Here is a 24,943-nt window from a genome sequence, read left to right on the forward strand (position 1 = left end):
GAGCGAGTGTAGAGCATGCATGCCCTTCCATACAAGGCATGCTGTGTTTTATCGTACTGTTCTGTTGTCTCCGATCATTTAGCCATACCATTGGGGCCATGGGGAAAGGGTTCGCGCCTTCAATATTGAGGCCTCGAGGTCGCACGGATCCTGAGCAGAGTTTATCGTGTTCATAGGTGCATATAACGGTGTTGCACTCAAAAACTTGCGCAGGCAAGGGTAGCGCCGCCACCATTGGGGCATTTCGAGTGGAGTAGACAAGAGTATGTAGACCTATGTAGACATCGCAATAAGGATGCGAAATTCGACGCTGTGCCCCAGCATTGGAGACCTCGGGTACCCATTGTTTCCGGTACCGCGCGCAAACATCAAGCCTATTTTGGCGGGAGGCCTATTCCTCGTCTTCCTCGTCTTCCTCGTCTTCCTCGTCTTCGTCCTCGTATACCGTACCCCGTAACACATCGACTGCGCGCAGCACTCGCTGCCAAGTATCGCCTACCTCAGTGCAATCTGTGTCGTTAAGAAACCACACGCTCGGGAAGACCGCGCATAAGAACGCTGCGATTTGCTTGATGGTGCTCAGTGGAGGCGAAACGAGCCGGATGACACGCAGCGTTGGGCAGCAATGACCGCCACCAGGGTGGACCTCAAGGTAGGCCTCGGCGCCAGACGTGTCGGCATCGAGTGCGAGTAACTCTAGCGAGGGGCAATACCTGGCGAGGTCCACGAGACCTTCTAGCGTCGGCTTAGTCGTCCATGGCCGCGGGTCAATCGTCCATGTTTGCTGGACAGCATCCTTGCTGGCGTTGCTGCACAACGCCAGATGCTTGATACGAGGCCACGACATGGCCATTTCCTTGATGTCGTCGTCAGTGAGGGCAATGCGGATCCCCATGACGAAATCGAAGTAAACCAGATGGTGAAAGTCATATAGGGACCGTAAGGACGCCGCGTTGACTATCTCCCCAACGTCCATGGTATTGCCAGCATGAAGCTTGAGATAAACAAGCGACGCATGCGGTATACGTTCGTGGATAGCTTCGAGGACACGATTGAGGAGGTCTGCCTTGGGACCGGACTGCGAAGTCAGGGACATTCTCCGGAGCCCGGGGAAATGACACGACGATAGGACTGCTCGGATGTCGGCCATTGTCTCGGAAGTTAAGTCCAGCGTTTGCATAGCAGGAAAGGTGTAGTTCCGCGTTGAACAATTTGCGTCGAATGGCCCAGCTAGCGACAGGGCCGCCTCCGCGAGCATGGGTAAGGCGGACAGCCCAGCAAACGCGTCGTAAGTCATCGTCAGGGACAATCCCAGACGCAAAGACCATAGTCTCCTCCATAACGTACAAACATGCCCGGGAATAGGTCGGGGGTCTAGGCCCTCACACTGGTTTTCCCAGACGCTCAGCACTTCGATGCCTGGTGCAATTTGAGGAAGGCGATCCAGAGCGGAAAGGATCGCACGATGAGAGGTGGTGAATTGAGGTGGAGGCTCTGAAAGGCGCAGCGTGCAGAGTCGTGGGCCAAGGAACATGTGAAAATAATCATAGCACCCGGGTCGCATGTCGTCCGACCAATAGAGGCGGCGCAGATTTGGGAGTAGTTGATGGGAGGGCCTTGACGAGGACAGCCAGTGGAATACATCCGCCGACATGGTGCGGGACCGCAAGGAGGATTTAGGTGGACCAAAGGACAGTTTCCGAACGCGTCTAGCGTATGTGTCGAAACGCACCCAGTCCTGTTGCGTAATGGTCCTCGGAGGTCTTCTCAATGTCTGGTCACACGTCATTTGAGTCAACGAGCAGCGATGGCGAGACGGGTATGCCGCTCACCAAAGTCCCCGGGGTAGTATCATCCGATATAGTCCACAAATCCGACGGCAAACACTCGACGAGGTGGCCCAAACCATTTTGATCAGACCAAATGATGTCCAAGGCGGGTTCGCTGAACACACGGCATGTGGCAGCAGCGTCTGGCCTTTATGATAGCAGATCCAGGGGAGAAAGAGTTCCTCGACTACTTGATGGACGATCTCCGCGACGGTCAAGGCACGATGCATCCTAGAAAGCCTAGATACGATGAGCACAATATCAGTGCGGCAGCGATCGACCGTTTAGCACAACGCCACTGACCTCAAAGGTACTGGTTTTGTCGCCTCCGTGGCTCTTTCGAACGGGCGAAAGCATAGGCCCTAGTCAATGGCAAGGAACTTAATGAGACTCGGAGAGCGAAAAGCGGGAAGTCGCATACTACACGTACCGCGAGTTGGATGTTGGACCTTCGAAGGCGTGGATTGTTCGACTTCCAGTGCGAGCGGAGATCCCCGCCATCATGGTGCTGTAATAAGACCGTCAGGTTGTCATGAAGCGCGTATAGGATCGCTGAATCATCGCTGAATGGGAATTGCAGTATGTCGGACGCAGACAGACTTCATCATGCTCATTCCAGAGACAAGACTGTATATTGTACACGAATTATAGACGAGCACGGCGCCTGCGCCTCGCCGACAACGTGAAGGGGGAAAGACTGACGTGAATGAGGACTAAGAACTCGGAGATACTCACGTACTGACTCGGACGGACCATCCGTCCATACACATCTCCAAGCTGCGCCATCTTCAGCTCTAGGTCCTGTCGTCTGCGGTGGCGGCAGCTTCATCCTGGCTTCATCCGAGTTCCAGTCCAGGTTGATGCAGATGTGCGGTACGGGACTTCCGCGGGCAGAGATATTGTATTCAAGGTCGACCTAACGTTATTCGACTTCATCTTCACGTCACGACCGAAGTCCAGTCCTCAACCAGTGTAGCGATGACAGCAAAGCTTGACATTCCAGCCGGAACGTGGATATGATGGTCGTGGTAGAGGTGAGAGCGCCAGACGGCGCGCTCGACGACCTTGACCTGACCAATGAAGGCGGCTTGCGCTGGTGATACCTCCGCCAGGCTTATCCATTCGCCTCGACGTCGAACCATGTTTGAAACCTTATGTTGAGACTCTTCTGCAGATGCTGTCGTCGATTCTCCTCGCTCTGGTGGTAGTCGGACTCGGGGTGGGGGTCGCGCTGAGTCTAGGGCGAGATGCCGACTACTATCGTCCAGTGTTGTACTGTGCGAAAGCCACGGAAGATATAGAAGTGCTGCAGTCGAGCGGAAATACCGAGACAAAGGTCGAGACGTTGGGCTCGTTGATAGAGCATAGGTGCCCAAGTATTTCCAGACACTTCAAACCAATCTGGTGGCTCTTCAGGTATGTCATTAGCAATCGTACCTGCACACGAATGCTCATAGGATCTTGGCAGCGGACATCTGCAGACTGCGTACTCCGTAGTCGGAGACTTCTCTAAGGTAGATACAGTAGAGTATGAAAGGTGAGTGTCGTTATATGTGCTACGTTCGGGTCACAGAGCCACGCAGGACACTCCTACGTACCCTAGATGGCGGGACTCTGTGAGTGCACGCCTACGGTTTTCATACTCATGCGATTCATGAGGGACCAGTGGTCTTGATTTTACGCCGCCTGAGAGCGTGCAGAAACTCCCAGATGATACGCCTATCATCGTCGTACTTCACGGACTTACGGGAGGTGCGTATCTGCCCTGTACACCTTTACTTCGGCTTGTTGAAGACTGGTGCTGTAAGGCTCCCATGAATCATACGTTCGTGCGGTGGTATCTCCCGCATGCATGCCCATAGAGGATGGAGGGCTGGGATATCGCGCAATTGTGGTAAACTTCCGGGGGTGTAAGCCCATAACGATCCTGTCGTTTTGCCATAGCTAATGCAAACGACAGGTGCGGGTGTCCCTGTCACAAGCCCGCAGCTATATTCCGCTGGACATACTGGAGACATCCGCGCGGCAATGTACTACATACGCAGACGCTACCCGCATGCGCTCCTGCTCGGTCTGGGATTTTCGCTTGGTGCGAACGTGCTGACTCGTTACGTTGCCGAGGAGGGCGAAGACTGCAGACTTGCCGCTGCATGCGTTATAGCTTGCGTAGGTCACTCCCGACTACAGCAAACACACGGCTCACATAGGAATGATGTAGCCTTGGGACTTAGTGACGAACAGTGAAGCGTAAGGAATCCCGCCCGCGAGCCAATCCGCATACTAACTACAGCTACCCAGGCTCGAAGGCAACTGGTTCCACCGCCACGTCTACTCCAAAGCGCTCGGCTCGAACCTCCAAGCTATCGTCAAGCAGCATGCCGCCGGCCTGAGCACGCCGCCCTCGCACCCGGTCGCGCAGGCGGTCGCCCCGACCCTCGCACTACGCTCGCCCACGCTCGAGACATTCGACGAGACGTTCAACCGCATCGCCGGCGGGTCGTCGCCGCCGTTCCCATTCCCGAGCGCACGCGCGTACTACGCCTGGGCGTCGTCGCACGCCGCGCTCCCGCGCGTGCGTGTGCCATTCCTCGCCATCGCCGCGGAGGACGACCCGATCGTGCAGGTGCTCCCCGTGCACGCGGGTCGAAACGGCTGCGTCGCGTTCGCGGTGACGAAGAAGGGCGGGCACCTCGGGTGGTTCGAGAGGGGCGCGGATGGGACGATCGGGCGGTGGTTCACCCGGCCGGTGTTGGAGTGGCTGAAGGCTGTTGGGAGTGATATGGTCGTGCGCGAGCGGCCGGGCAAACCGCTGGAGGAGGTGGACGGGTTCTTGATGGAGGTGGGACGAGACAATGTCGGGTGCAAGCAGGTCGAAGGCGGCGGACGCGTGATTGGGACGGAGGGGGAAGAAGGCCTTCTGGCTGGTTTGTGATGATTGCGTAGAGCGATTATTGTGTGTGCGATACTGCATAGAGCGCCCCACCCGTCAGCGGTGGTCCCACGAGTTGGACTATGACTCACAGTCTAACTTCTCCCACTGGGAAGCGATCCTCAGAACCTCAATGACCGCCTCAACTCGTCTCCAAGACTCACCCTGATCAGTGTCTTCGCCTTGGTTGATGCACTCCAGGTTGGGAAATATCGCATATAGGAAAGCCGCTATGTACGCAGGCTCACCCGACGCGTGCGACCGAGGGGCAAGCAATTCCCGGAGAACTCGATTGTAATGGCCACCGCCGGGCTTCGCTAGAGGCGAGACAGTGGTACCAGTCGTGTTGACATCGATTTGGAGCGTCTCCAGCGAAGGGCAATATCGAGCGAGATGTACCAGGCCCTCCAGGGTCATCGCTGTTTGAGTCGTCCACGGGGTTGCGGCGTCGCTCCATAACGCCAGAGACTCGATGCGAGGCCATGACCTAGCCATCTCCTCAATTGAATCGTCGTCGAGGATGATATACATATCTGCTCCAGAAATGACGTGGAGGCTGCGCAAGCGGTGGAAGTCGTAAAGAGGCCTTAAGGACGCCGCGGTGATGTGCTGTACCACTTGTGTACCCTCGTCAGCTTCACCGGCTGATATCTCGATTGCCTCTAACACTGTAGGTACACAGTGCTTGTTGATGAGCCGGATCATGGTGTTCAAGGCCTCCAGATCCGCGCTTTGCGCTGTGCCTCCGTGCACGTTTATGAGTTGGAGCTGGGGACAGCGACAAGTCTTGAGGATGTCATTGGCATCGGACATGGTAGCAGTCCGCAGGGTTAGCTTTGTGAGAGTACGGAAGACAACGCCTGAGCCGGTACGATCTTCATCCTTCTGACTTGTCCCGACTCGATGCCGGCCGGAAAGCTCAAGCGAGACTGTCGTAAGGTTTTGTAAGGTGGAAAGCCCAATGAGGATGTCGGGTATCTCAGTCATGGTGGACTCCATTGTGAGGAACTTCAGCCGCTTCAGAGATGCAAAAAACTTGCCGGTGATAGGTTGCACACTAAAGCCCCGTCTCGTGGTAAGTCGCAATTCTTGGATGTCCGGCGAACGCTCGGGGAGATGGAGCAACGCTGGAACTTCAGATGTTTGGGAATTGGAGTCCATGGACGAACATGTGTCGATGGATAACCTAGAGAGCTGTCTTCCGAAGAGCAAATGTGCATAGTCACGAATTTCGGAGCTCTCTGCACCATGCCAGATGAGAGAGGTGAGAGTCGGAAGGGGATGATAGGACGGCCTTGACGAGAACAGCCAGCGAAACAGGCTCTTGGAGAGAGTGCGAGTTCCCGTTTTATGTAGGAAAAGTGAGTCAAACTCGAGTGCTCTGATCCGCTTAGCGTAGAAGTCGAAGCGGTCCCAGTCCTGCTGCGTGGTTGGTCTGGTAGGTTCACTGAGCGTCTGCGATGGTTGCAGTGGTGATTAGCTTCCAAGCGAGCAACATGGGCCTAAACCTGTACTCACAAGAGTCTTGGGGGAACCACTGGGAATAATCCATATAGCTTCCGGTAAGCACTTGACAAGATTGTCCAAGCGATACTGCTTCGACCATAGGACGTCCAAGGCTGGTTCGAGAAAACCGCGGCATGTTAGCGCGAGCGCGACGAGCGTCGGTGCATTCGGACACAACAAGCCATAGCCAGCCTCGTCAACTATCACGCGGACGAGCTCCGGGATGGTCAGAACATGATGCATGAGGAGTTTGAGAGCGTGTATCAGAGTTGAATTACGCTTCCGCGGAAAGACCGCAACAAGCCGCAACAGCGCAAACGGGCTCGGTCCGTACGTCCCAGGCTGTGGGGTTTGAATTAGGGCTCGATCTTGAAATCTGTGGTCCTTACTTACCTCCTTGGCGTGTCGACACTGTTCTCTTCAGTATTCAAAGGATAAAAATACCGCTCTGGTCTCTTGACGGAGAATTTCGAAGTAGGGCAAGCGCAGGTCTGAGGTCAGGCTGAGGAGGAGGATCGTCTCAAATCTGCGCCAGCGCGACCGCCGGCGGTGCGCGCCGGAAGATGCCGTGCTTACCTCAATAGAGATGCTTGAGTCGAAATCCGACACATATTCTACGCAGCGCATACATGGGCATCTCGTTGTATTGAACGATGTTTTAAGAAGAGAAAGTGGTAGGTGCGTGATTGTCAATATTGTGTGTTGGTATACTATGATACTAGTATCGGAGTTCATGGGCAGGGTACATACAACATAAAGTGCGGATCGTAGTCAGGCAATGTAAAAGTCCGTCCAGCTTCAGTGAGTTTCATAAAAATAATTGTATGCTGACGGAACTTTCACAGAAGTCCCGCAGCTGAGAGGCCGCCTGCGACGGCTGCTGCTGCTACGAGGGCACTGGCAACTCCTGGAGCGCTCATCGAGTGTGATGCGCCCGAAGCTGCGAAAGTCGCAGCGGCCGCGCTACTGTTCTGTGCCTACCGCGAAACACATGAGTATACTCTTTTCCGAGCACTTTTCTGATGCGGGACTTACTGCGATACAGCCTGAGGGACCTGAGCACCCGAGGTTCTCGTTGGTGGCGATTATGTTCGCGATGGTTGCATCAATGGGCTCTGCGACGGGTGCAGGCGCAGGGGATGCAGTAACTGTCGGTCATAAGGTCAGTCGCAGATATGTCGTGTACAGCTTGTGACACTTACCAAGAGACGTGAAGATACAAAGGAGCGTGAAGGTACGGAAGATGCTTGGGAACATGGCTGATTTCTAGAGGCCGCTGAGATAGTATGGTGTCTCTGTGTTTCGCCCAAGGCGCTTTGATGGAGAGCGATGAATGAAGGCGAGGCTGCTCGGAGTAGTTTCACGGTTTGCGCTGTCTACTGGTAGACTGCCGGCGTGAGGAGGGCCAGCACGGAAGGCGGGAGGGCGCGTTCGGTCAACGAGCAGGCGTGGTTCCGTCACATAATATTCGCTGCTTATATACCTTCTCCCACCACCATTCAGAAGTTCGTCGCGACTCACCATACCACAAGAGGGACAAGGAAGTCGCCGCGTCTGACGACGTCGAAGCTAGGCGTTGAAAGGGACTACCATTTTGGGCACAAGACCTTAGACGCCGAACGTTGTCCGGTGGGCGCCCGACGTTGTCGCAGGTCGTCGCCGACCATATCCGATATCGACCATGCGGCTGTCCATGATTGCACACTGTTTTACGTTGTCTTCGCATCGCTGCTCGACTTTGACTCATTGGATCTCTTGTTATTGCTCAGAGACGGCGCGAATGACGGAGCGAACAGCGATCACGACCGAGCCGCAACGACTCGAAGCTTTCACTCGGAATGGTTTGTGACCGTTTGTCTCCCCTAGACAGACCCTAAAGAAGACCTCTTTGAGTGAGGGGGAGGACGGTCTTCCAAGGCGGAATGATTGAAGCTGGAAGCCTTGGGACGCAGAGACTTTGCGAGAGAGGCGTACTCGTATAAGTGAAGGAATCTCGTCGTTTCTGACCGATCATTCAGGCTGGGCGACACGTCAGGTACGTCGTCGATTGAAGCGCATTGATTAGAATCGACTCGTGGCGGGACGGATAAGGTCGCTGGGTCCACCTTTGTTCGTCTCTCGGGCCCGACTTGTACGACAGTCAGGGCTCATAACCTGTTGGAGAATAGGTTATGAACGCTGACTTCTGGTATGTCGTATTCCTTGTTTTTGACCTCGGTCTAAAGCTTGCAGACCACCCCAAACAACTTGGCAGCGCAATTCAAGCAGAAGTCTATACAATGACAATGCTCAGCCTTCCAGAGGGGGTGTTCAGAGTCTGCCTGCAGGGGACTAAGACGATGTGCGCACGCGTTACCGACTCGACAGACCATCGACTGAGTCAGTGGACTGCCTTGCTGCAACTGACAATGCTGATAGTGTGCCAGGTATCGCGCCAGTGTTATCGCACAGGTGACAGAACAGAAGATACAGGCTACTACACAAAGCCACCTGCGGGCCTCTATGGGTTTATCTGACTCGGCGTGAGTCTCGCGGAAACGCAGATTGCCCGACCATACTCAGGCTATGCATCGATCAAGGATTAACCACGCGACTCGTCAGGAACACACAGTCCTGTAAGGCGTAGGAAAGCCGTCGGCAGTGCTTTCTCGGGTACGCAGGGCGAGGATTGGATCGCTGCTGACTGGCATTCTCACGTAGGGTATAAAGGACGCGTTACTCGTTCCGCTCACTATCTCGGCTTCAGCGTGGCATAGGACGGCTCGCGGGGAGTATAAAGGAGATTGCAGTTTCTGACGACCTCGACGGCGACTCAGCATCGAGAGTCATGCCGTGTTGGTGGGTGTTACTCGCGTGTACGGCCCTCGCGCCGATCGCGGTGGCACAACAGGCGCTCTTCCAGCTGACGGGGGAAACCTTCACTTTGGCCGGTGTTCCCTATTTCGCCCCTCCTACTCCAGTATCACAGTTCGGATCTGGCGCTCTCTATGAGATTGCCAGACAGCTTGGGGTGGATGACGCGCCGAAGCGGCTCGTTCCGTTCTCGGTCATGCCCTCTGCCGAAACAGAATTCGCAGACAGCCACCTGGAGTCGACACTCGAATCGTGGAGGGCAAAGGATGATGTTTGGAGCGAGGCTTTCTTGAACGGTAAGAGCGCTATTCGCCAGCGCTGAGTTGCTTTTCATTGACATCCATGATAGGATTGTACGTCGCCTACAACGGATCGCACGCGTCCCCCACGTCCCTTGTGACCGCGAACATGCAGGCTCAGTACGCAATGCGATTCCTTCTGCATTCCGCGAACCAGTCAATCGATGTGGCGATGAGGAAAGAGCTTCCCGCCGGGCCTTATCTTCTCGACTTGTCCAGTGGCAACATCTTCGAGGGTAATTTGCCTCTCTCTGGCTTCTCAACAATGCTAATGGACTGTTATTGCAGTATATCGACTGTACAATGACGAGCAACAATCCTTCTTGTATGGCACGATTCCCAATCCCTCTGGTGGGTACGACATGCTATCTGCGAAGATCCCCGGAGCGGCAACGGAGTCCATTGGTGTTCCTTCTCGTCTGTACTTCACACCTACCGCAGAGCAGCCCCTCGCTGGACTCCGGTTCGCTGTCAAGGACATCTATGACGTCGAGGGTCTCCGTACTGGCTGCGGCAACCGCGCGTACTGGGAGTTGTACCCTCCGCGGAACCAGACCGCTCCCGCCGTGCAACGCCTCCTTGACGGTGGGCTCGTGCTCGTCGGGAAGACCAAGAGTTCGCAGTTCGCTAACGGAGAGGTCGCGACGGACGACTGGGTCGACCTGCATGCTCCGTACAATCCTCGCGGCGATGGCTACCAAGACGGCAGCAGCTCGTCTACGGGATCCGGCACCGCCGAAGCAGCATACCCGTGGCTAGACTACGCGATCGGAAGCGATACGGGAGGATCTATGCGAGGTCCTGCTGGTGTCAATGGCGTCTTCGGGAACAGACCCTCGCATGGTGCTGTATCTCTCGACGACGTAATGCCCTTGTCGCCACCCCTTGACACCGCTGGTATCTTCGCCAGGGACGCGGTCATGTGGGCGACAGCCGGCCATTGGTGGTACCAGAACTTCACGTCGGTGAGTTCCCTTGCCTTGTTCGCTCGTGTAGTCGAGCCTAACGCGTCCCTCTAACAGTTCCCTGGCTTCCCGAAAAAGCTACTCTTTCCGGTAGACTTCTTCGGCAGCAGCTACCTCGCGGAACCTCCCTCCGCGGGCACCGCCGGTGCGGTCTTCAACGCTTTCATCTCGAAGCTAGAAGCGTTCCTAGGTATCACACGTACGGAGATGAACCTTACCAACATGTGGACGCAGAGCTCCTTGTTTGCGGCTCACGGTTCGCTGTCAGAGATGCTGAGGACGACGTACCCGACATTGATCACGATGGATCAGATTAAACTCCTTGCTAAGCCTTTCATGGCTGACTACGCCGCGGCCAACGGTGGTCGTAGACCCTTCATTGATCCCGCACCACTTACCCGGTGGGAGTATGGCTTGTCATTACCCGAAGATGCATATACAGAAGGTATTGCTAACAAGACGACGTTCATGGATTGGTTTGCGAGCGAGGTGGTGGTTGGCGGGGATTCGACGTCGTGTTCAGAGAGCATTCTACTTTATCCTCAAAGCTCCGGTTACACGAATTACCGGAATGCATATGTAGGGTGAGTCGCGAAACGTGTTCGTTGTCCTCATATCCTCATCACTTTCGCCATCACCAGTCCACCGGGTACACCGTTTGGCTTCTCTGCGGGACGAGTAGCTGTCCTGGCTGAAACACCGGATATGGTGGTACCAGGTATGGATCGGCTCTGAATGGCACAACTGATAGCTGACTATAATACCGCTGGTCACCGTAGTCGGCGAGGTCGCGTATAACTCGACGATCACGGGAGTCATTGAGTATCTCCCGGTGACCCTCAGCTTCATAGCTGCCAAAGGCTGTGTAAGCCCGCCATGAATATCAATTCATTTCCATCACGTCACGCTGATACTCGTTCACTGCAGGATCTGGTTTTATTCGACTTTTTCGCTGCGTTACAGGAGGCCGGCATCATCAAAACAGTCGTCACGGGCGCCAGAATATACGACGAGGTCGACGTCGAGGAGTAAGAGAGAATAGTGATGATGGGATGCAATCGTGTTTATCCGAGCCGACGATACAATCCAGCAGTGAGCGTGCGTACACAGTCAGGCGATTGATCTTGGTGCATATGAGAGAGGAGAAATGATAGGGCAGAAGATCTGGGCTTACCGGGTAGCTGATACCATTGACGGCCCTTCAAATGGCAGAGGTGTCAGGAAGGCATGCCTGGTTGATTGTAAGATGCCAAGGCCGAAACACAAGGTCAGCGAACGCTGTAAAGACCAAAGAGACACCCACCGAGAACGGCTCGCCGGCAAAACTGGTCCCCTGGCACGTCAAGGGCACAAATCCCAGGTAATCCTCGCAACATACATCGTCAATTGTGGTGCACTCAGCCAAGAGCATTTCGTCGCAAATCACGGCCTTGGTTCGTTTGGCACTGAACACGAGCGACAAGATGACGGCGGAGACGATATTCCCGGCGAAGCGCATGGCGGATGCTTAGCTTGGTGTTCTACTGCACGTCCGAGTAGGAAAGGTCAGTGAGCACGGTTGCATGTTGTATAGTTGTAATTACTGACCGAAGTTCCGTTGGCGCACTTGCAGGTCGTCGAAGGGTTGCTTCGGTGATGGGGTAGAGTCCCACAACCAAGTCATTTATATACCTTCGACGGGCGACTACAGCGACTCGTCCTATGGCCATGTACGGAGGTCTCCGTCATGTATCTCGACCAGTGACTGTCTTCTTCTCCTCTCGGGCAGGCAACATCATGTAGCCTATGCGGCAGACCCCTCGCTAACTATAGCTGATGGTCAACGAGGCTGGAAAATCCAGGAGTTTATCAGACACAGTGCCAGCGACCACAGTCCATGCGGAACATCCGCCTTACGTCTAGTGGAGTACTACTCGCCGACTTGGTCGATGGTCTCGAAGTAGGATGTGCTGTACTTAGCTGCTCGTATCATCTGCAAATGCGCATCACAACTTGAAGCTGTACGATAGGTCAAATTCAAGTAGCGTATGACGCTCTGGTGGTCATTAACTCAGCGAATTTAGGTGCGAAGTGGCTGGTTCCAGTGGACTCCAAAAACGTGTGCAGGGCTGGCCGAAGTATTTGGAATCGAGCTGACAGCAGTAGAGCGAAATTTGATGGACCGCCCACGTTCTATGCGCGTTGTGAATAAGCCTTTTCTGATTCGGAGTCGGTCAGAAACGTTAAGGGTCATGACGGTGGGTTAACGTTCCATTACATAGTACTCGGTTTGTCGGTGTTGTCAGTAAGGCTTTGACCGCAGGTGTCCAGGCGACACGCAAGATCGAGTACAAGCAAATAGTGGCGTATAGAGTTTGTAAACTTGACGACACTGCCCGGTATAGGAAATGGCTGGTACATTTGTTATGTACCGTTTAGTCGCTGAGGCCTCGGCAGGCAACCGCATTTTCTCAGAGTGTCGTGAGAATCAAGGTACTAGTGCAGCCTTCCAAAGATGGCCCTTCGTGAGGCTGGTACTATACTCCTTCTAGCCTGATTTCAGCGTAGCTATTTGCGTCTCGGTGCAACGACCAAAGATTCGAGTCCCTCGTGCAACTCCCCGAGACATCAATTGTTGGCCTCATTGAATGTCTGCAGCACGCCGAGTGGTTCTCCGTGGTCGACATAGAACTTGGTGAAGATGCTACATACGGCTCCAGGAAGATGGTCACCCCCGAACAGCGAACCATGGAGCTCTGCACCTCGAAGATAGCTGACAGGCGTTTGGGAGAGTATTTCCCGAGCGCGGCTGCGAACGAAATCAAGGTCAAGCGCACCGATGGGTGCGGCTAGTTCATACTCGCTCAGCGGGGGAGAAGATGGCCTCAAACGATAACGTACCCGTGATTTTTGCGAGCGCAGCACAAGTGGCTGGGTGCGACGAAGCAACACCGAGGACGCCAACGTTCTGGAACGGATCCGACGTTGCAAGAGGGCAGTTGCAATGCCGCGTCTTCGGTACGTCTTCTCAACGACCAGCTGGGTGATCCAGCCTACCGTCGCTTTTCTCTGTGCATCATGGCTCGCTGGCGTTGGCAGAGAAGAGTCATTGTGATACTTACATTTTTATGAGGAGACACGAGTTGGCTTATGTACCAGTCGTATACTTCCATGTGGTGGAGAATACGTGACCGACGAGTTTCCCGCCAACACGACATGTAGCGAGGACCGTGTTGACCGGGTCATCTGGTATCAGCTGGTTCTTGAGCTTCGCAGCGCCCATTCTAACCCAGTTCCCTATAACTCTCCATCAGCTTTGCGTGATACTACATAGAAGGCACTGACCAGGTTTTGCGAAAGGCACATGAGGGCCCCATATGCCATAGTTGTCACTGAAGAACGAGGCGCATTCATCAAAGTCGTCCTTGTCGCCTGTTTTCACGGCGAAGATCATAGATTCGGGCATGAGCCTCGAGTTTTGACTCATTTCTGGAGACATGGAAGCGCTGTAGACAAAGAGCAAGGAGTGAATGGCCGTCAATTGAGTACACACGTGAGGTAGATTAAGGCTCTAAGGGCTCCCAACATAACAAACATTGCCCTGTGTCGCGAGGCGCATTTGGCGAATATCAGATCATCAAACGCGCCAGGCGCTGCCCTTCACAAATTGGTGGGTCGGAATGCAGTGTGCACGTATGTCTTGCGAGAAAATTCTGCCAAGTTAACACGAACAAGACGACGATGCGACTCGGACGGGATCAATTTCAATATTTCAATCCTTAACGGCACTGTCCGAATTTGAAGAGTCACGTGCAAGGAGGCCTCAACCAGGACCTCCTCCTCCTCCTCGAGTCGCCGCTGGCGTCTTCATCGACTCATCTCAGGCTTGTCTCAGGTCGTATATACTTCATTAGACCCCATAGCACCGGCCGATCCCAGGATTTAGACAACTGAAGGCATCCTGTTGCTCTGCAGTGCGAGGCCTTGGTCCTCAGTAATGTATGTATGTGCGTCTCGGCGGTCTCGCAACACCGTGACGTAGGTGGGATAGCGGCCTACAACGACTTGGACGCCTGGAAGCGGTGAGCAAACGGCTGATTTTTGCGTGTAAATTCTGAGCTGACTTCTATCTTTGAAGAGCATGCGAAATTATTCATGGCGTCGCATCCCTAAGTATGCGCCGCCCTACTAGTAACACAGTGCACGTCTTCTCATATGGTTCATCGTTCATCTCTGATAGTACGCTGGCCCCCGGTCCTTATATCACCAAACATCGCAAAGCGGTACCGACGTCCACACTAAGGAGCACTCCTACCTGAAGTGTGTGCGTCAAGCAATCCGTCACAGTCCCACTATGTACCCAGCCGTCGAACTCTCCGCTCACACTGACACTCAGCTTGTATCGTTCCCTTCCTGCGGTGGATTACGGAGTTACGTTGACCGCAGGGTCAGAATCAGAACTCTGAGCTTCACGCCTTCTTCTGCCAGATTCCGGTACCTCAATGCCTGATAATATCGAGACCTTCCAGCTGAAAGTGGCCCGCATGGCGAAGTTTCTGGGAGAAGCTGTGACTCTGAGGGCCGCCCAAACGCAAACCTTTGGTATATCGAGAGCGCGCACGTACCATAAACTCAGTATGTAAGATGCGAAGGAAAGTGTTCAATGCTATGATAATCTTACCTGTCCACTAAGTGCCATTCGTCGTCGAACACCATGTCCGTCAGTCCGCCCCTCTGCTACCCAAGATACGGCGGCCAACCTACCAGCGACGGGATCCCAGTGCCTCCGCTTCTGCCCCTCGTCCCACCTCAGGCATACTCCACTGCACTCGACCACAACCTCCCCGGACCAGCGAACGTGGCGAATTACAGGAGGACGTCTCACTTGATCCCCGCAGCGAGCCCGCGGTCGCTCCCTTATACCTCTCCCCTGCGAGAGGATGCAACAAGAAGCGAGCGCGTCGACGCAAAGGCCCTGGCGCACGCCCTCATCGACGCGAAGGTGCAATTCGAGACTGGGCCGGCACAGAGACAGTACAAGGGAGGGTCGCAGGCGGCGCTGTGGAACTGCGTCGACCGGTATGTCCGCCAAGATCCTCCGATCGACCTGCGCAACCGCGGGATGACGCTGTTCCTCACCCACGCGACGGGCTTTCCTCGTCAGGTTAGTCTCACCACTGACGCCTGAGACTCAGAGCAACATTGATCTCGTACACATCTCAGATCTGGGAGCCCACCTTGGTCCGCCTGTTCTCCCACGCACAACAGGATGCGTCGCTGCTTATTGACGAGGTGTGGTCGTTTGAGTCGGTGCAGCATGGTGATTCGGGCGTTCTGAACGACAGAGAGCTGCGGGACGTCTGTACGTATTCGCTCTCTGTGCCGTTATGACACGACACTGAGGATAGGTCGAGTCGACTGGCAGGATCAGTGTCGCGACATATGCAATTTCCTCCTCCACTACCTACCTGTGCACTGTTCTTCTGTACCTCTCCCTCCCCGCTTGGCATACATCGGGACACGACCTGAGCGGCGCCAGGTCATCGGGATTGGACACTCGTATGGAGGAACCACGATGTAAGTGACTCGATCGTCTCATAGTGACCCACTGTGATGCTAATAAGGAGACACTCATCGCCTTCTCAGCACTCGGGTGGCCATAGAACAACCAGGGCTCTTCCAACGACTTATTCTCGTCGAACCCGTGATTACTCCCCCGACGTTTACTGTGGGAAAGGGACTCGATCTCCTGCTCCGGGGTGCGCTTGGCAAGCCGAGACGGTGGCCATCGAGGTGCGTCGCGAGTGGAGTAGTGCAGGAGTCGTGCCTTACAGATATCCGGCCATGCAGGGCGCACGCAAAGAGCGACATCTTGCAGTCGCGATCCTCGAGGACCTGGCACCCCGATGTCGTGGATGTGTTTATCGAGCACGGGCTCATCGAACAGTGCGGCGACGCCCCGGGTGCTGTCCGCCTGAAGACCCGGCCGTTCGACGAGGCGGTCGTCTACTGCGAGTGGAACGTATTCTACGAGACGTGGACGGGTCTGAAAGACATCCCTTCCGGGCTCGGCCTCCACTGGATCATGAGCGCCAAGTCGAATGTGACGTGAGCTATCGCCTAGTCTATGCCTCAGACACTCTCGTTGACGTGCGCGTTAGGACCGGCGGGACGGAAATGACACAGGAAACGGTCTGGAGGGCCGAGAACGCTAGCAACGTCCGCGTCGCGGGCGCTGGCCACCTTGTGAGTACCGCTTCTGAATCTCTGACGTCCGCTGTGCGTGGCGCTCAGACTACGGCACGTAGGTCGTTCAAGAGGCGCCTGATGAGCTGGGTAAGTCGCCGTTGTATGCATCAATACGGCTGGCCGTATGTTGAGTCATTTTGGGTGCTTAGCTTCCGAGCTTGTCAAAGCCCTATCTGGACAACCCTTACCGCCAATACCTAGGTCCCGACTATAAAAGGAAAAGGAAACGAAGCGAAAGTTGGGGTCGTCAGACCACTTCATGCTCACGTCTTACTTTGGTATTGAACAGAAGCGATCGAAATGAGTACCGGATGCCGGATCCAGAGCCATTGATATGGTTCCGCGCATCGTTCACAGCAGGATTCTGCCCATCCTTCGCCGCCGTTTTTTCACAACCTCCAGGCAGCCAATACTAGTGATTGATAATGAGCCCACGTTGGTAATGAGTCCGTTGGTGGGTTGACCATGGGTTGATTACGAAATCTTTCGACCTGGGAGAGCCTTCCGCTAGTGAGCAAGGGATTGCGGGCGTCTCCAGCTGAGCCGTCGAAAGGTGCCCGGACTGACCTGGAGACAGCAGGTCATCTGTCACGGTTTTCTTACTCTTTCGCGACTTCTATCCTACGTTTGTCCCAGCATACGTTTGTGTACAGCTTTGATGGCCTACTGACCCAGCTGAGCATAGGTCACCGCCCTACGGCGATTTCGGCTGACAACTGATCTTCGGAGATGTATGTAACAGCGGCCAGCGGGCCCCGCTCTCACATACTCGCGAGTGGACGAAGCCTACTCGTACCTTCTGCAGCCTCTACGAGCACGCCCCTCCCAGCCACGTCTATACAGCACGGCACCAGCTGTCAGTGACATTCCTTGTTATATCACGCTGTCCTGTGCTACGACTGAGTGCTAGCCTGCAGTGTTGAACACCGCGTCCGCGATGTCCTCTCCTAATGCTCCACCCCGTTTGGTAGATGTCCTACTTGTCGGCGGCGGTCCTACATCACTCGTCATAACGTACATGCTGCTCAAGACCGGAATCGTTACACTCACAGTTGGTGCGCGCACCCTTTCTCCATGGCCCCAATGGTATGGCTAGATGATCGGAGACAACAGAACAGTACGATAAAACACAGCAAGCCTTGTATGGAAGGGCATGCATGCTCTACGCTCGCTCTGTCGAGCTCCTTGACCTAATCGGGGTCTACTCTGCGATTGCAGACATAGGATTCATGGTCAAGTATGCATGCCATGTTAGCCTGGAAGCCGGTTTTCTTTAACCGGTACCGCTCGCAGAGACTCGACCACGTTCAAGGACGGCAAGGAAGTTCCAGCGCGGGGATGGTCCTTCGTGCGCGACGCCATCGCGGGAAATACCTTCTTTGAATTTAGGTATGCTTGGCCTTGTCTCGTCGTCTTTGCTGCCTCTTACCCTGCAACAGCTTCAGTATCAGACAGAAGCACATCGAATCCGCTCTCAGAGAGGCCATACAGTCGATGGATTCAACTGCCCTTCAAGTCCCCGCGAAGCTCGTCGACTACACCATTGATTCAACCGCAGCGTACCCCGTACTCGCGACCATCCAGGAGGGTCAAAAAACCTATCATGTTCGCTGGTCAGTGATACACTCCGAATGGTCAACGTACTCGCAGTAACACCCGTATAACAGCAAGCACCTAGTAGGAGCCGATGGAGGACGTTCCACCGTCCGTTCCATTAGTCGAATCTCGTTCCCCGGGACAAACTCCGGCCATCGCTGGGTGCGGATGGACGCGGTGGTGCGCACGGACATGCCGCACAGTAGGAGAGCAGGCGTCTCGATTGAGTCTATCGAGCACGGCAACGTCCTCTGGACGCCAACAGATAACGGGCGCACTCGCATCGGCTTCGTCTGCCCCCCGCATCTCTGTCAGAATGAAGAGTCACCGACCGCTGAAGCTATCATGGCGGAAGCCAAGAAAGCCGTTCGGCCGTTCACGTTGGATTTCGTTGAGCTTGACTGGTGGACGGTGTACGCGATCGGGCAGCGTGTGGCGGACAAGTTCAAGGACGGGCCGATCTTCCTGGCGGGCGACGCGGCGCACACGCACTCCTCCGGTGCAGCCCAGGTCAGTGAGCCCTCACTATGTCGCAGGTACCGCAGCTGACGATTACCACGACACACTGTCTCTAGGGAATGAACACCGGCATCCACGACGCGACGAACCTCGCATGGAAGCTCGCAGGGGTACTCAAAGGGTGGCTACCTGAGAGCGTGCTGGACACGTACGACGCCGAGCGCCGCGCGTCCGCGCAGCACCTCATCCAGCTCGACCGCGATATCGCGTCGCTCATCTCCGGCAAGATCCCCAGCCACCTCAGCGCGCCGCCCGGCGCCGACGTCAACTCATACCTCAACCAGGTTTTCACTGAGAACGCATCCTTCACCGTCGGCCTCGGCATCTCGTACACCGAGAACATGCTGAATCGCCGCGTCGGCGCCGCAAGCACGGTGCCCGCAGCTGTGCTTGTGGGCCGTCGGGCGCCGGATGTCGCGCTCGTCCTCCCAGGTGCTGCGTTCCCGCGGAGGCTCTACGAACTGATGGCCTACTCCGGGCGGTTCTGGATCCTTGTCTTTGCCGGCGCGTTGGAGGACATGCTCGCAGGTGCGGCACTGAACGCAATATGCGCGGGTAGATACCTGGCGCTCAAGCAGGCACTCGATGCCCGCGACGCGTTCACCCGGACGCGTGCGCCCGTGTTCGCGTTCTTGACGATCTCTCGTGGGGAGGGTGCGCTGCAGTCCACCGAGGCGCTGGGCGAGCAGCCATTGGGCAGTTCAGCGTACGACGTGACGGGGGATGCATATGCGAAATATTCGATCGACCCGGCGGAGGGCGGCCTGGTCGTCGTGCGCCCGGACGGCATAGTCGGGACCATCGCCCCGTTGGGTGCGACTGGTTATGGCGAGCTTGAAGCCTACTTCGCCGAGATAGTGCTGCCGGCGTCCGCAAATGACGGCCTGCGTGATGTAGCAGGCTCGGAGCTGACGGTAGGGGAAATATCGCTCGAAGGGCATGAGGAGAGGCGAGAGATCATCAAGACTGCCTTACTGTAAAGTAGCTGTTCATGCACATGTATCGCTTCATGGAGTTATCAAAAGTTATCGAGCAACTCGCAGTGCTTTCCGGCAGGCACTCAGCAAGGCCTTCGACATCTGCCTGCCCGGGAGACTTGTGTAAGTGAGCATTGACTTCATTGAGGTTGAGATAATGTGCAACGTACGTCAAGGTTGTGGGCTGAGCTAGAGTCACTGACAGGATGATGATGATGAATTCAGAATTTATAAGCTGCAACAAGCAAACACAAACGGTGCTAAGACGCGGCGGGCCCTGGTCCGCGAGGTGCGGGTACCGGTGCCCCTGTCGGGGGTGTGTCTACGGGGTAGAGTAGTATGTAGATGAAGTAATGTACGGGGTTCGTATACGGTAATGTGAGCGGGAGTCGTGTTCGAGTGCGAGTCACTGACAGGAAGAGAGCCTGTGGAGACAAGCGGGTCACAAGCCGATGCGCGCCAGCGACAGCATCTGAACCTGAGCGAACGCGGCTTACCCTTTCTGAGACAAGTGAGATATGTCCTGGGATCCAGAACCTAGGTCGCGGGCTATGCATACCAGAGCCAGTATCTTCAAGAAGCTCACTCGACAGCTCAAATACAGCGTCATAATACACAAGGGAACACACTACACCATATCAACCAATACTTAACGTTCGTCAAGCAGGCACCGGTAGTCGCTTTTTGAAGAGCACATCCGCATGTCCCGGGACGACGACATGCCAGCGCGACGAGTTCTCTGGCCTCTCCTGCCCAGGCTTGAACTTGACGTCGTAGTGTAGCAAAATATACGCCATCATAACCTTCAGCTCGTTTACCGCGAAGAATCGGCCCGGGCTGATACGACAAGGTCCCTCAGTCAGCGACACACTACCCCGAATTGATGAATCACTGAGGCGCTGCATACCAAGCGTATTTCCCATGCCCGAAGGCTACATATCCTGGTGAGGTGCTGACGAACTGATGCTTGATGTGCGCATCGTCCTCCGCGCGCATATTCGCGAAGCGGAACGGGTCGAACACTGTGGGATTCTCGTAGTTGCGCGCATCGTGATGTGTCGCCGTCGACGCGCCCGCGACAAGGGTCTCGGCGGGTATGACCGTCCCGTCGGAGAGGGTCGTGTCCTGCGACGTCTTCCGCATGATAGCGACTGCGAGCAATCAGCATGACGGACTAGGAGATGGACGTGGACCCTCACTATGGGTGATGCCGTTGAAGCGCTGCGACTCGCGCATGAAGCTGTCGAGCTTCCACATCTTGCTCATCGCAACCTTGGTCCAGCCGTGATCCCTGATCACTTCCTCGACCTCCTCACGCAAAGGCGCAGCAAGTACGGGGCACTCTGCGAGGTGATACAGCGCTTGTGTCATGCTCTGTAACGCGTCGGTCGTCAATAACCCACCCCTTTCCGGGACAGATGACAACAAGGAAGATGCGCACCTTGCTGGATGTGTGTATAGCAGCAAAGTTCGCGAACATGAGGCTTTCGATAACAACTTGGGTAGGCTGGCCCTCTCGTTCAGCCTCTTCCATTGCCCACGTAATATAGTCCTTCTAGGAACCAGTAGCTCTCAGTCAGTGAGGATCCAGTGGTCGGGTGGCGAACGGCTTACCGGTTTGTCCGCCCATTTCTCGCCCAGTTCCCTCAGCTTGTTAATCCGATCTTCAATGATGGGCCGGATGTACACGGATGCCTTCCGAGTTGCTCTGCGTGCCCAGGGGATGAACGGGCCAATAATACCCTTCATTGATTTGGGGAACAGACTAAGGATGAAGCGTGCATTCAACGCATCAAAGGTGAACCCGCGAACAATGTTCAGGTAATCTTCGTTCCGACCTATTTTCATGCAGCGTAACGTTAGCTTTCCGTGTGACCCCTTTTGTCGCCGCGTGGATAGGCGGACTTACACAAGGGAAGACCGACAAAAACACGATTGCTGGCGCGAGAGATAATGACCGACATAACCGTCATAGGGGCTATGCTAATCCAATCTGATCTCAGATACCTGTCAGCGTCATAATAACCATGGGAAGAAAAACGTCGACCAACCATCCCCCTGCATCTTGCTCCCGATGGTGTCAGCAAATGCAGCATGGACCTCGTCTACGACATCATCGAAGATAATACCCAGGTTCTTTGTTAAAGGGCCGCGAATGGTAGTGACATGAATGGGTTGGTCAGCGACACTCTCAGAGAAGGTGTATCGTAGTTGAGAAAGCTGTCCAATGTTCAGGATCAATGATGCATCGAAACAAATGGAATGAGGGGTGGGTGGACGCACGTCTTGAGCTGCCTTGTGAGAGGTCGCATACGACTCCGGGACCTTGGATAGCTCTTCATTCAAGTCGGCACCACTCACGACGACGAGCCACTGGTCGAGCATCGCAACTTTAAAGACATTATACTTCGAACGTAACCAAGGGTAAGCTCAGACCTAGAAATTTGCACGGCAACCAACCTTGGAATAGCCTTCTTCAAGGACTGCACGAGTATTCGTGCAATACCGGTAAGCACCTATGTATGACAGCACAGGAAAGGATGGCCCGATCGCCGGGATGGAGTAGAGCTTCAAACAATTCGAGGGCCAGTATCAGTGTTGTGTTCCCATTTGACATGCGCATCGATACGCACCGGATCGAACCTCCATTTCAGAAGGATCGTCAATACGAAGACACCAATGATAGCACCTAGGGTCTCCATCGTATCGCGACGATGGTCGAGAAGGCAAGACGGCCTCGAATGCAAAACAGAGCGAAAGTGAAGCCTGGGGAGTGACAAGTAGAACGCGGTATAAGTAGTAGCCAGATGGCGTCGACTACAGGCAGCTGACGGACGGTACCCACAAGACGTCGGTCGCGTCGGCTGGAATAGCACAAATGGCAGTCCGCGAACGAATTTCAGCTCGTATGAGTTCATATGGGTCTGTCCGTCGACCATTCAGGGTACTGCATTGGCAATGAAAGCTACTCACAGTAGGCGCAGTCTCATTTCAAGATAGTCCAGGGGGCGTCATCGTGGACATGTGTGGCGTAGGTTGTGTCGGAGGGCTGCTTCTACGTTCTAGTCCACCATACTCGGCGTGGAGAGGAGATGCTAGTCGCAATGCGTCACCGGTCTCGTCGGCCATTGTCAACGCTAACCAACATATATCAATAGCCTTTGTGAATACGCTCAAGCATAAGCGCTCAAGCCTGCGAGTGCGCAAACAGAGTTCACTCCTCCAGCTCCCTGCCAGCAAGGGTCCTGCACATCTATCAAATATGATGCAGGGCACGAGAGAATGTACAATCATTCACTGCCGAAGATGTGGCTGAAATATCAGCATACCTTCGAATTGCTCCTTGTACCGATTCCTGGGCCGTCGCACGTTGAGTTAACAACCCGGTGAAATCATGATGTCGTTGGATTCTGAGCTTGAGACTTTCGGGTTGCAGATACTATACTTAGCCTAAATACGAATAAGCCGATGCACTCAGACATCGAAAGACTCAGAAAGGCTGATAACTCACATTAGTTGTGGCAGTGGAAGGTATACATCAGGTGCAGACGAGCACGAACCGAGCAACTATACGAGAACGCATAAGTATAGATGGCTACACGCCGGTACTTCTGGGCTACGATTGTCGGGTGTAGATAGCGGGTATCGTGATGTTAGGAAAGCGAAGCATATTCGCCGATGAAGTGCGGGGCAGTAGTAGGCTGAGCAAACGAGTGTTGGGTTCCTACAAAACAAGCTCGAGCTTGATCTTCATGCGGCACTCCGTGAGCATGTGTCGGTACCTTTGAGGAAGAGGCACACTTACCATTGACACAGAGCGCTGAACCTCTGACAAGATCTCCGCGTGGAATTCGCGCACATCTCTAACGATAGACATGCGGCACGACTCGCACTTCGTGATCTCGCGTGAACCAGCCATGAGCAGCATCGACGAGAGCATGACTTCGCTGATGTCCGGCACAGGTCCAGGCATGCTACGCAGCAGGTCGCGGAGCACGACCCGGAGATGCTCGACGTTGAGTATGACCGCGCCTTCGCGAGGAAGTCCGTCGTCATTAATGGGTCGCGGGTCACAGATCTCGCAGAGGAAGTACCGGAATTCGCGCCAGCCCTTCCAGACCCGATCGTCCTGTACGAAGCGCTGAACGATGGCCTTGCACTTTTCGCGATACTGCATGAGCGCAAAGAGGATTGTGGCAGGAAGGCTGTCCAGCCCTGCTGGTGCGGTCGCAGTGAGGAATATCTGTTCGTGGCGGAGGCTGAGCTTGGCCGCCTCGAGGGCGAGGTTAGGCATCCGCATCTGGCATGCGGCGGCGTAGACCGTGAGCGGGTCCTTGCTTGCCACCTTGGGGTCCAGGAGCGCCTTCTTCGCAAATGACATGGCCACCTCGATCTCGTACTTGAGTGATGCGCGCATTACTTCGCATGCAGTCGTAGGGGTATCTAGCACGGGGTCCTGGGTTGGGTATATAATCCGGAGTAGCGCATCTATGATTTGAGAATGTTCGGTGACCCGCACGACAGGGATGCCATCTGCGTCGTCGTCGGATGTAGCGGCATACCCAAGACTAAACATTTCCTCGAATATCTCGGACGCCATGCGCATCGTGAGCTTGTGGACGCGGAAGTCGACATTGTCCGCGGTGCGCAATATAAAGTCCGCATCTATCCGGTCGAATGGCGGAGAAGCAGGAGTGACAAGTGACGCAGACATGAATCCCTCCTGAGGGACCAATGTCAACGAATACGACGTTCTTGATGGCTCCGCCATGGCGTCAAGCTGCAGGAGTCGAGACAGCTGAAGTTTGCCGGACCGGAATCGGTAACTGGCACTGGCGACTTGCGCCTGCGTCGGATACCGTCAACCCTGACACAAACACGACGTAACTCAAGGTGGGACTATACCTTCAGCAACCTCTCACATCAAGTGTTTGCGCGAGGAGCGACTGTGGAGGAGGCGGGGTAACGGGCGTCACGGACGACTCGAGCCCGAGAACCTCGAGGTCGGTAGTAACGCTCTTCACGTGACCCTCATCCACTGGCTAACTTGAAGCTCTCACCCTTGACATCGGTGTCCACAGCTATTCATATGTATCATCTGTGCTGCAGGTTTTCTTCGAGCCACGGAGATGGATTCATTCACACAATCGATCAAAACAGTCGGGTACGAACTCCAGGACCGCCAACATAAACGATACTTTCCAAGCTCATTCAGTTGTTCGTAACATACAACACCAAAGGA

The 24,943-nt window shown here is 54.9% G+C and overlaps 10 protein-coding genes across 10 annotated transcripts; 4 read left to right on the forward strand and 6 right to left on the reverse strand.

Annotated features, from left to right (window-relative positions):
• Window positions 1-403: 403 nt before the first annotated feature.
• C8Q71DRAFT_770679 (uncharacterized protein) lies at window positions 404-2,876 on the reverse strand (the record flags this gene model as incomplete). Its single annotated transcript, XM_047924327.1, has 5 exons — window positions 2,565-2,876; window positions 2,260-2,337; window positions 2,132-2,191; window positions 1,833-1,967; window positions 404-1,774 (listed from the first exon to the last, which is right to left on the reverse strand). Coding segments are annotated over exons 1-5 (1,695 nt in total), but the record flags the coding sequence as incomplete, so codon positions are not given.
• Window positions 2,877-3,003: 127 nt separating this feature from the next.
• Window positions 3,004-4,761, forward strand: C8Q71DRAFT_838275 (AB-hydrolase YheT; the record flags this gene model as incomplete). The annotated part of the gene is made up of 8 exons (XM_047926480.1): window positions 3,004-3,245; window positions 3,298-3,366; window positions 3,413-3,445; window positions 3,496-3,581; window positions 3,638-3,739; window positions 3,790-3,995; window positions 4,048-4,076; window positions 4,128-4,761. 8 exons carry the CDS (start codon window positions 3,004-3,006, stop codon window positions 4,759-4,761), a joined length of 1,401 nt encoding a protein of 466 aa, XP_047776696.1.
• An 85-nt stretch (window positions 4,762-4,846) lies between these two features.
• On the reverse strand, window positions 4,847-6,507 carry C8Q71DRAFT_859713 (uncharacterized protein; the record flags this gene model as incomplete). Its single annotated transcript, XM_047927684.1, has 3 exons — window positions 4,847-4,866; window positions 4,923-6,213; window positions 6,277-6,507. The coding sequence occupies 3 exons, from the start codon at window positions 6,505-6,507 to the stop codon at window positions 4,847-4,849; spliced, it is 1,542 nt and encodes a 513-aa protein (XP_047776697.1).
• Window positions 6,508-7,062: 555 nt separating this feature from the next.
• C8Q71DRAFT_157474 (uncharacterized protein) lies at window positions 7,063-7,610 on the reverse strand. The gene is made up of 3 exons (XM_047916662.1): window positions 7,467-7,610; window positions 7,300-7,412; window positions 7,063-7,241 (listed from the first exon to the last, which is right to left on the reverse strand). Exons 1-3 carry the CDS (start codon window positions 7,519-7,521, stop codon window positions 7,104-7,106), a joined length of 306 nt encoding a protein of 101 aa, XP_047776698.1. The 5' UTR covers window positions 7,522-7,610; the 3' UTR covers window positions 7,063-7,103.
• A 1,283-nt stretch (window positions 7,611-8,893) lies between these two features.
• C8Q71DRAFT_157544 (amidase signature enzyme) lies at window positions 8,894-11,395 on the forward strand. Its single transcript, XM_047916663.1, has 6 exons — window positions 8,894-9,413; window positions 9,467-9,652; window positions 9,705-10,381; window positions 10,439-10,965; window positions 11,023-11,099; window positions 11,161-11,395. The coding sequence occupies exons 1-6, from the start codon at window positions 9,092-9,094 to the stop codon at window positions 11,259-11,261; spliced, it is 1,890 nt and encodes a 629-aa protein (XP_047776699.1). The 5' UTR covers window positions 8,894-9,091; the 3' UTR covers window positions 11,262-11,395.
• A 1,555-nt stretch (window positions 11,396-12,950) lies between these two features.
• Window positions 12,951-13,858, reverse strand: C8Q71DRAFT_157604 (uncharacterized protein). Its single transcript, XM_047916664.1, has 3 exons — window positions 13,706-13,858; window positions 13,483-13,657; window positions 12,951-13,429 (listed from the first exon to the last, which is right to left on the reverse strand). Exons 2-3 carry the CDS (start codon window positions 13,576-13,578, stop codon window positions 12,989-12,991), a joined length of 537 nt encoding a protein of 178 aa, XP_047776700.1. The 5' UTR covers window positions 13,579-13,657; window positions 13,706-13,858; the 3' UTR covers window positions 12,951-12,988.
• Window positions 13,859-14,829: 971 nt separating this feature from the next.
• On the forward strand, window positions 14,830-17,077 carry C8Q71DRAFT_157620 (alpha/beta-hydrolase). Its single transcript, XM_047916665.1, has 9 exons — window positions 14,830-15,524; window positions 15,584-15,722; window positions 15,775-15,937; window positions 16,007-16,153; window positions 16,211-16,468; window positions 16,522-16,606; window positions 16,669-16,696; window positions 16,759-16,846; window positions 16,899-17,077. Exons 1-8 carry the CDS (start codon window positions 15,075-15,077, stop codon window positions 16,821-16,823), a joined length of 1,335 nt encoding a protein of 444 aa, XP_047776701.1. The 5' UTR covers window positions 14,830-15,074; the 3' UTR covers window positions 16,824-16,846; window positions 16,899-17,077.
• A 469-nt stretch (window positions 17,078-17,546) lies between these two features.
• Window positions 17,547-19,757, forward strand: C8Q71DRAFT_838284 (putative pentachlorophenol 4-monooxygenase; the record flags this gene model as incomplete). The annotated part of the gene is made up of 6 exons (XM_047926481.1): window positions 17,547-17,664; window positions 17,723-17,846; window positions 17,903-17,998; window positions 18,049-18,222; window positions 18,277-18,715; window positions 18,781-19,757. 6 exons carry the CDS (start codon window positions 17,547-17,549, stop codon window positions 19,702-19,704), a joined length of 1,875 nt encoding a protein of 624 aa, XP_047776702.1. The 3' UTR covers window positions 19,705-19,757.
• Window positions 19,758-20,360: 603 nt separating this feature from the next.
• C8Q71DRAFT_859718 (cytochrome P450) lies at window positions 20,361-22,403 on the reverse strand (the record flags this gene model as incomplete). The annotated part of the gene is made up of 10 exons (XM_047927685.1): window positions 20,361-20,538; window positions 20,609-20,852; window positions 20,901-21,075; window positions 21,143-21,256; window positions 21,316-21,539; window positions 21,611-21,694; window positions 21,753-21,921; window positions 21,985-22,107; window positions 22,162-22,269; window positions 22,335-22,403. The coding sequence occupies 10 exons, from the start codon at window positions 22,401-22,403 to the stop codon at window positions 20,361-20,363; spliced, it is 1,488 nt and encodes a 495-aa protein (XP_047776703.1).
• A 1,022-nt stretch (window positions 22,404-23,425) lies between these two features.
• On the reverse strand, window positions 23,426-24,472 carry C8Q71DRAFT_859719 (uncharacterized protein; the record flags this gene model as incomplete). Its single annotated transcript, XM_047927686.1, has 2 exons — window positions 23,426-23,449; window positions 23,507-24,472. The coding sequence occupies 2 exons, from the start codon at window positions 24,470-24,472 to the stop codon at window positions 23,426-23,428; spliced, it is 990 nt and encodes a 329-aa protein (XP_047776704.1).
• Between the last annotated feature and the right edge of the window lie 471 nt (window positions 24,473-24,943).

The sequence above is a fragment of the Rhodofomes roseus genome (assembly GCF_022264815.1).
Source record: "Rhodofomes roseus strain CIRM-BRFM 1785 chromosome Unknown C8Q71scaffold_16, whole genome shotgun sequence".
NCBI classification, from domain to species: Eukaryota; Fungi; Basidiomycota; class Agaricomycetes; order Polyporales; family Fomitopsidaceae; genus Rhodofomes; species Rhodofomes roseus.

Excerpts from the sequence above, each read along its gene's own strand:
- C8Q71DRAFT_157474 (XM_047916662.1), bottom strand. The coding sequence starts at position 7,521 with ATGTTCCCAAGCATCTTCCGTACCTTCACGCTCCTTTGTATCTTCACG. Across the intron at positions 7,413-7,466 it reads TTGTATCTTCACGTCTCTTG|TTACTGCATCCCCTGCGCCT; the intron begins GTAAGTGTCACA and ends TATGACCGACAG. Across the intron at positions 7,242-7,299 it reads GTCCCTCAGGCTGTATCGCA|GCACAGAACAGTAGCGCGGC; the intron begins GTAAGTCCCGCA and ends GTTTCGCGGTAG.
- C8Q71DRAFT_157544 (XM_047916663.1), top strand. The coding sequence starts at position 9,092 with ATGCCGTGTTGGTGGGTGTTACTCGCGTGTACGGCCCTCGCGCCGATC. Across the intron at positions 9,653-9,704 it reads CAGTGGCAACATCTTCGAGG|TATATCGACTGTACAATGAC; the intron begins GTAATTTGCCTC and ends CTGTTATTGCAG. Across the intron at positions 10,382-10,438 it reads GGTACCAGAACTTCACGTCG|TTCCCTGGCTTCCCGAAAAA; the intron begins GTGAGTTCCCTT and ends TCCCTCTAACAG.
- C8Q71DRAFT_157604 (XM_047916664.1), bottom strand. The coding sequence starts at position 13,578 with ATGTCGTGTTGGCGGGAAACTCGTCGGTCACGTATTCTCCACCACATG. Across the intron at positions 13,430-13,482 it reads TCGTGTCTCCTCATAAAAAT|AGAAAAGCGACGGTAGGCTG; the intron begins GTAAGTATCACA and ends CATGATGCACAG.
- C8Q71DRAFT_157620 (XM_047916665.1), top strand. The coding sequence starts at position 15,075 with ATGTCCGTCAGTCCGCCCCTCTGCTACCCAAGATACGGCGGCCAACCT. Across the intron at positions 16,154-16,210 it reads CCGAGACGGTGGCCATCGAG|GGCGCACGCAAAGAGCGACA; the intron begins GTGCGTCGCGAG and ends CCGGCCATGCAG. Across the intron at positions 16,607-16,668 it reads TCGCGGGCGCTGGCCACCTT|GTCGTTCAAGAGGCGCCTGA; the intron begins GTGAGTACCGCT and ends TACGGCACGTAG.